The 8,487-nt window shown below is 37.6% G+C and overlaps 1 protein-coding gene across 1 annotated transcript; it reads left to right on the top strand.

Moving 5' to 3' along the window:
• The first annotated feature begins 1,426 nt into the window (after positions 1-1,426).
• LOC113002299 (uncharacterized) lies at positions 1,427-5,275 on the top strand. The gene is made up of 5 exons (XM_026129372.1): positions 1,427-1,657; positions 1,738-1,851; positions 2,430-3,047; positions 4,205-4,381; positions 4,463-5,275. The coding sequence occupies exons 1-5, from the start codon at positions 1,427-1,429 to the stop codon at positions 5,273-5,275; spliced, it is 1,953 nt and encodes a 650-aa protein (XP_025985157.1).
• Positions 5,276-8,487: the final 3,212 nt, after the last annotated feature.

Genomic DNA, 8,487 nt, shown 5'->3' with positions numbered 1-8,487 from the left:
CTTACCCAAGGTTTTCGGAAATTTTACGGAAGTATTACGGAAGCCGCGGAAGCCCCGAAAACCATTTTTCAAAAACGTGGAGGAGCTTGCCGCCCAGTTGCTTCCTCCTTAAGCAACCCAACTTCCAAAATGTTCTAGAAGGCCTAGATTTGAATTGCTATTTACACCCCTATCTTGATAAGTTCACCCCCTTACCTTTTTTTGGTGATTCTTTTTTCGTAAAGTTACGGAAACTTACGAATCTCGTAACGATACTTGTTTTCTTTCCGTAATGTTACGGAACCTTGCGGATTACATAATCATCCCCCTTTTGACTTACGGAATGTTACGGAACCTCACTTAATTATGCAACGATGCTTCCATTTGATTTCCGGTGTGGCACGGAAACTTACGGATTGTGCATCAATATATTTTTGGTTTTTCGGCATGTCCTGGAATTTCATAAATTGCCTAATGATGGGTGCCAAGCACCTCACAAGGACCAAAGAATGGTCGCATGTCATCAAGCAAAGGTCCCCGGACGAAATTAGGGTATGACACTTGCTATGGAAGGCTAAATCCTCAGTTGGGGATTCTTGCTGAGTAATTCATGTAAACTTTTTCCCTATCTAATTAAGGTTGTTTTATGTGTTCATTGTTTCTATCAGTACTTTATTATTGCATGTTTGTGGCTTGATCACCCATATGTGTGTACTGTTAGGGGCTTTAGCATTGAAAGATGTATTGTCTCCTTAGAACTTGATAGAGCAGGATTAGGTTGCCGTATGTCTGGACACGGAGTGCGGTAATTTAGTTTTTATTATGCTGTGATCATAAAATTGTTCAATTAAGCCAAGTTCAACAAGATACATCTGCGAATGAAGTTTAATTAGAATTAGGCTAAACTCACGAGACATCAGTGTTTAGTACTTGAGCCTTCAGCATAGAACACAGAAACATCTTTAATTAGAGAAACATCCTTAATTTCATCAATTTGCTCAGTAAGAGGACCCAACGCCTTTAGATATTTGTTTTCACACTTACTTGCTCACGTATATTGCATTGTAATTAGAATAGAACATATTTTTACTTTCATTCACAATCATGATTTCTGTTTGCAAATGCCTGCTTATTGAACGAACCTTTACCAAATGAACAAGTTCCCTTAGTTCAATACTCGGTTCACACCGTTTTAATTATTTAATTGACGACCCGATGCATTTGCTAATAGATTTCACATCCACACAAATAAGTAGTATTCCGGAGTGCGAACAAGTATTTTGGTGCCATTGCCAGGGAACTTTTTCCATCTGGAAAGTTTAGTTCAGTTTGAAGGCATTAATTCATTATTATTTGATTTATGAATTTTTGTTTTTGTTAATATTTGTTTAGTTCAGAATTTATTTTCTTCTTGAATTGGTTAACTGTTGTTCCTGTTAGTGTTTGCATGCGTAGATCTTCAGCAGGTGAATTGGTTCCATTGGATTTAGAAATTGAAACAACCTTCAGAAGAAACAACACAGAGAGAAAAATAAATCTTTTGCACGACAGAACAGTAGCATCAATCCTTGAAGAGGCTCACTTTTCTGAGTCATCATCTTCTAATTCACCTACATCCAAGGAATCTCAAACAGCAGAATTTGAAACCGAAGTCATGGCTGAAGAGCAACCTCTACGAGTGACCTTAGAAGATTACTCAAGTATACTCGGTCGGAGGTTCAAGCACAGAATATAACCTATCCACATTCATTAATTCAGTTGATTCAGAACAATTTGTTTCATGGTATGCCAAATGAAGACCCATATGCACATCTAGCCACTTATATTGAGATTTGCAACATTGTCAGATTGGCTGGCGTGTCTGAGGATGCTGTTAGATTGAGCTTGTTTTCATTTTCCTTGTCCAGAGAGGCAAAAAGATAGCTCCATTCATTTAAAGGTAATAGTCTTAAGACTTGGGATTTAGTGGTTGAAAAATTCTTGAAGAAATACTTCCCAGAGTCCAAGACTACTAAAGGAAAAGCTGCCATCTCATCCTTTCATCAATTTCCAGACGAGTCCTTGAGTGAGGCTTTGGAAAGATTTTGTGGGTTACTAAGAAAGACACCTACTCATGGATTTTCAAAACTAATCGAGCTCAATATTTTCATTGACGGGTCAAGGCCACAATCCAAGCAGCTTTTAGATGCTTTTGCAGGGGAAAAATAAAATTGAAGACCCCTGAAGAAGCCATGGAATTAATTGAGAATATGGATGCTAGTGACCACGCAATCTTGCATGATAGAGCACAGATCCCAACCAAAAGAAGCCTGTTGGAGCTTTCATCACAGGATGCTTTGTTGGCCCAAAACAAGTTGCTATCCAAGCAACTTGAAGCTTTAATTGAAACACTAAGTAAGTTGCTAACTTAATTGCATGCTGTACAATCTCCACCCTCTTCTGTTTTGCAGGTTGTAGGTTGTGTTATATGTGGTGGAGCACATGATTCTAGCTGCTGCATTCCCACAGAAGATACAACACATGAAGTGAACTATATGGGAAACCAGCCAAGACCAAACTTTAATTCAGGTGGGTATTTTGGATTTCAACATGGCCAGCAATATAATCAGCAACAGGGACAGTGGAGAACTCACCCTAGTAATCAGTTCAATAAAGACCAAGGTGGGCCATCTAACAGACCACAGCAACAAGGGCCTAGTCTTTATGATAGAACGACAATGCTGGAAGAGACTCTTGCTCAGTTCATGCAAGTATCCATGTCCAATCAAAAGAGCACAAAGTCAACCATCAAGAATCTAGAAGTCCAGGTGGGACAATTGGCAAAACAACTGGCAGACCAACCGTCAAGCAGCTTTGGAGCTAACACAAAGAAGAATCCTAAGGAGGAGTGCAAGGCTGTTATGACTAGAAGCAAAATGGTGAGCAAGAATGAAGGTGAGAAGAGGATAGGTGAAGAAAAACAACAGCTGGTGACTGAACTAGCAATTGACCTAGTGGTGGAACCTTTGAGTGAGACTGAGGAAGAAGTGGAAGTAGATGATGATCAGCAGAAGGAGATACCAATAATTGTGAGTGAAAAAGAAATAAGTCAGAAGGAAAAGAAAGAAAAAGAAAAGGAGAAAGAAAAAGAAAATGAAAAAAATGTAAAAGAAAAAGAGAATGAGAGAAAAGAAGGGAAGAAAAAGACCAAGAGTGAGTTGGCTAGAGAAAAGAGAAAGAAGGCAAGTCCAAGCAAAAGGGAGGAGGTGCCATAGCCGTTGGTACCAACAAAGAAAGACAAGGAACAACATCTGGCTCGTTTCCTTGATATCTTCAAGAAATTGGAGATTGCTATGCCCTTTGGAGAAGCTCTTCAACAAATTCCACCGTACTCTAAGTTTTTAAAAGATATGCTCACACGGAAGAATAAGTACATTCACAGTGAAAACATCATTGTGGAAGGAAACTATAGTGTTGTGATTCAGAGGATTCTTCCACCTAAGCACAAAGATCCTGGGAGTGTGACTATTCCGTGCGCAATTGGTGAAGTTTCTGTTGGCAAGGCTCTTATTGATTTAGGAGCCAATATTAATTTGATGCTGCTTTCCATGTGTCGGAGGCTTGGAGATTTAGAATAATGCCGACTAGGATGACTTTACAGTAAGCAGATTGCTCCATCACCAGACCCTATGGAGTGATAGAAGATGTTTTGGTTCGGGTCAAACACCTTACCTTCCCCGCTGATTTCATAGTGATGGACATAGAAGAGGACTCTAAGTTTCCCTTAATCTTAGGGCGTCCATTTATGTCAACCGCTAGTTGTGTAGTAGATATGGGGAAAGGAAAATTGGAGCTGAGTGTTGACAATCAAAATTTTACTTTTGATTTATTTGACGCTATGAAGCATCCGAGTGATCATAAGGCCTGTTTTAAGATGGATAAGGTGGAACAAGAGATTGATATGGTAGCTAAAGCCATAGTTATGCAAACTCCAATCGAAAAAAGTGCTTACCAACACCCTTGAGTGTTTGACTGCAGAAGAAGAAAAAGAAGTATGGAGTTGCTTGAAGGAATTAGAAGGTGAGCAAGAGAGTTTTCCTGAAAGGATGAAAGTTGAAGAGTTAAAGAGAGACAGACCACCAGAGGAAGCAAAGGTGAAATTGAAGACCCTTCCTATGTATTTAAAGTATGTATTTTTAGGAGAAAATAACACCAAGTCGGTGATTATCATAACTCTTTAAAAAAGGAAGAGGAAGCTCAGCTGGTGGAAATTTTGAAGAAGCATACAATAGCTATTGGGTGGCATATCTCAAATTTGAAAGGAATCAGCCCTTCTTATTGTATGCACAAGATCAACATGGAAGCTGATTATAAACCTGTCAGACAGCCACAAACAAGACTAAATCCAGTCATGAAGGAAGAGGTGAGAAAGGAAGTGCTAAAGTTGTTAGAAGCAGGCCTCATATATCCAATTTCGGATAGTGCCTAGGTCAATCCTGTGCAGGTAGTTCCAAAGAAAGGTGGCATGACAGTTGTTAGAAATGAAAAGAATGATTTGATTCCAACAAGAACTATCATTGGATGGAGAATGTGTATAGATTATCGAAAGCTGAATGATGCCACCAGAAAGAACCACTACCCACTTCCCTTCATGGACCAAATGCTTGAACGGCTGGCAGGACAATCATTTTACTGTTTTCTAGATGGATACTTTGGATATAATCAAACTGATGTGGACCCTAAGGATCAGGAGAAGACTGCCTTTACTTGTCTCTTTGGTGTATTTGCTTACAGGCGAATGCCTTTCAGCCTTTGCAATGCTCCTGCAACTTTTCAGAGATGTATAATGGCAATCTTCGCAAATATGATGGAGAAGAGTATTGAAGTGTTTATGGATGACTTTTCTGTTTTTGGATCCTCATTTGAATGTTGTTTATCCAATTTGGAGAGAGTATTAAAAAGGTGTGAAGAAACCAATTTAGTTCTAAACTGGGAGAAATGTCATTTAATGGTGAAAGAAGGCATTGTGCTAGGACACAAAATTTCTACCAAGGGGATAGAAGTAGATAAAGAAAAGATTGATGTGATAGAAAAATTACCCCTTCCAGTAAATGTCAAAGGGATAAGGAGCTTTCTAGGGCATGCTGGATTCTATCGGCAATTCATTAAAGATTTCTCAAAGATTGCCAAACCACTCAACAATCTGCTTAACAAGGATACTGCATTTATATTTGATGAAGAATGCTTGCAAGCATTTAACATTCTCAAAACAAGACTAGTATCAACTCATGTGATTACAGCACCAGACTGGGGTTAAGAATTTGAGTTAATGTGTGATGCAAGTGACTATGCGATTGGTGCTGTGCTAGGTCAAAGGAAAGGCAAAGTTTTCCATGCCATTTACTATGCCAGTAAAGTGTTGAATGATGCATAAATCAACTACACTACCACTGAAAAAAGAAATGTTGGCAATTGTGTATGCATTGGAGAAGTTTAGATCGTACTTGGTAGGATCAAAGGTCATAGTTTACATGGATCATGCAGCAATCAAGTACTTACTTAAAAAAAGCTGATTCTAAGCCTCGTTTAATCAGATGAATTTTTTATTTCAAGAGTTTGATTTGGAGATTTGGGACAAGAAGGGTTCTGAGATTGTGGTAGCTGACCACTTGTCATGACTGGTCAACGAGGAGGTAACTTTGAGAGAGATGGAAATAAAAGATGAATTTCCAAATGAATCTCTATTCATGATGAGTGAGAGACCCTGGTTTGCTGACTTGGCTAACTTTAAAGCAATAGGAATTATCCCTAAAGATTTTACTTGGCAGCAAAGGAAGAAATTCCTTCATGACGCTCATTTCTATGTATGGGATGACCCTCATCTATTTAAGATGGGTGCTGATAACATTTTGAGAAGATGTGTTACTAAGGAGGAAGCCAAGAATATTCTATGGCATTGTCATAACTCTCCATGTGGAGGACATTATGGTGGCGACAAAACAGCAGCCAAGGTCTTGCAATCAAGATTCTTTTGGCCATCAATCTTTAAAGATGCTCACCAACATGCTTTGCAATGCGATCAATGTTAGAGAATGGGGGGAATCTCCAGGAGAAATGAAATGCCTCTGCAGAATATTATGGAAGTTGAAGTGTTTGATTGTTGGGGCATTGATTTTGTAGGCCCTCTACCTTCATCCTTAGGCAATGAATACATTCTTGTAGTTGTGGATTTTGTATCTAAGTGGGTCGAAGTTGTAGCTACACCTAAGAATGATGCCAAAACCGTGGTGAAATTCCTAAAGAAGAACATATTTGCACGGTTTGGGGTGCCAAGAGTTTTAATCAGTGATGGAGGTTCTCATTTTTGTAATAACCAACTATAGAAGGTGTTAGGCCATTATCATGTTACACATAAAGTTGCCTCACCTTATCATCCGCAAACTAATGGTCAAGAAGAAGTTTCCAATAAGGAATTGAAGAAAATTTTGGAGAAAACTGTAGCATCATGCAGGAAAGACTAGGCAAGTGATGTGCCATTATTTTCTCCTATTTCTTAACCTTTTTGCACCATTTTAAGTACTGATTAGTCTCAATTGTCAAATTAATTAGGCAGTTTTATTATTTGGGCCCATTCAGCTCATTTGATGTTTTTAATCTAATTTCATGAATTAATGAAGCATTGGGCTTGAATCCCGAATTGGGCTTGGACTTGAAGAGGGTAGACTATTTTATTCTACAAAATTAGATCTTATCTTATCATATCTAGATATTATTTAGATTTGATCTCATCTAGATATTATTTCATCTAGATCTTATCTTATCTAGATTTGATTTTATTTTATTTATGGGTCTGGATTTAAAACAGATTTGTAAGCTTTGGGGCTGGAAAACTATATAACAACACCAAGGCTCTAGTTTAGCTCTTTCTCTCTCTTCTCTTTCTCCTTTATTTTCGTTTTTGCAATTCCAGTTCTGACTTTTCGTTTTAGCAATAAAATTCCGTTCTCTATTTGATTAATGGAAGGCTAAGTCCCCAGCGCTGTTTTCTCTTGAGGATCAAGCACAGTTCTCTTTGAGGTTTTATTATTATTGTTAAATTCTGTTTAGTTTTTCCTCTTCACTAATTACTTTGAATTTGTTGCTATTAATTATTGCATGCTTAGTGCTTGATTAATTTTCTCTGCCCTTAACATTCATGCTTAATGATCGTTTATGAGTAATTGGTGTATGTGTTGCTTAATCACATAATAAATGCCTTATGTTAAATTTCGTTTAGTAATTTAATTTAGGGTTGGATTAAGTGGTTGAACTGAATAAGGATAAACTCTCATAACCTAGGATAAGAGACTAGCTTGTGAATCAAGGGGAAGCAACGTGTTTTAATTCTGATATTTTCTAATTCAATTTTACTCACTGTTTAATTTAAAAAAACAACAACCCCCCCTAATTTGTTACTATTCTCCTACTATCTGTTATGAACATTTGGTTTATCATTGCTCGTTGGGAAATGACCTAGGATCACTTCCTAGTTACTACATTTTAAAGTTTATTTGAATCGGGTACGGTCTCGATAAAATTTGGCGCTGTTGCTGGGGAACAGTGTCCAAAGGTTCATAATAGCTAGTGTCGTGTTAGTGTTTAATTCTTGTGTTAGTGTTAGTGTTGTGTTAGTGTGTGTGTTAGTTAGTGTTGTTTAGTGTCTTGATATTTTGTTTCGTGTGTGTTCTGTTTTAGTTTTTCTGTTAAGCGCTTCCCCTGTTTCAGTTTTGGGTGTTTTGCTGTGAATAGTGTTTTGCGACCACTTTTGCTTGCGGCAAAACAGAGTAGTAGTGGAAATCATGTAGCGACGGATTTTAGAGACCACCCTTGCTGAATTAGTTGAGATTTTTTGTTTTGGTAGCTATAGCTTTTATTTTTGGCTGAATTTTTTTGTGGTCATTTCTTTTGATCCATATTTTGTGGGAAAAATAGCTGGAGCCCTTAGTTTGGCCAGATTTGAAAGTTTCAAAAAAGTAGCAAATTTGATTTTTGTCAAAACTTCAAACGGCCATAACTTTTGCTCCGGTTATCAAAATCGCAATTATTATATATGTATTTGGGGTAGAAAAAAATTTCCCATTCCGTGGCAGCCCGATGTAGGCTGGCTTAGGTCTCCTTCTTCCAAAAATTGAGATTTTTTCAAAAGTTTTTTATTTTCCAAGTATTATTCTCTTATTTTTCTTAACTTATCATTTTTAGCTTCTATAGTTAGACATGGAATTTTTGTTTGAAATTTTTTGTGCTATCTTCTCATCATTTTATAAGGTTGCTCGCAAAATTTCAAGTCATTTGGATATCATTTAATGGTAGTTGTAGTTCAAACCTACACTGTTACTTGTATAAGAAGGCAACTAGTTGTGCATGCGTGTATGACTAGAGGCAATCCATCTGACTTACAACCATTTGATCCTGAGATAGATAGGACATTTCATAGATTATTTAGACATCATTGAGTACCTTTTGAGCATCCTGAGCATTCTGTTATTGGTT

The sequence above is a fragment of the Glycine max genome, chromosome 1, assembly GCF_000004515.6.
Source record: "Glycine max cultivar Williams 82 chromosome 1, Glycine_max_v4.0, whole genome shotgun sequence".
Lineage (NCBI taxonomy): Eukaryota > Viridiplantae > Streptophyta > Magnoliopsida > Fabales > Fabaceae > Glycine > Glycine max.
Note: the sequence above shows the minus strand (reverse complement) of the source record. Positions and strands in the feature narration are given on the sequence as shown.

What these genes read in the sequence shown, in the direction of transcription:
- LOC113002299 (XM_026129372.1), top strand. Translation starts at nt 1,427, where the DNA reads ATGCGTAGATCTTCAGCAGGTGAATTGGTTCCATTGGATTTAGAAATT. An exon ending in CTGAAGAGCAACCTCTACGA is followed by an intron (nt 1,658 to 1,737) that starts GTGACCTTAGAA and finishes TCATTAATTCAG; the next exon opens with TTGATTCAGAACAATTTGTT. An exon ending in CTGGCGTGTCTGAGGATGCT is followed by an intron (nt 1,852 to 2,429) that starts GTTAGATTGAGC and finishes TCTGTTTTGCAG; the next exon opens with GTTGTAGGTTGTGTTATATG.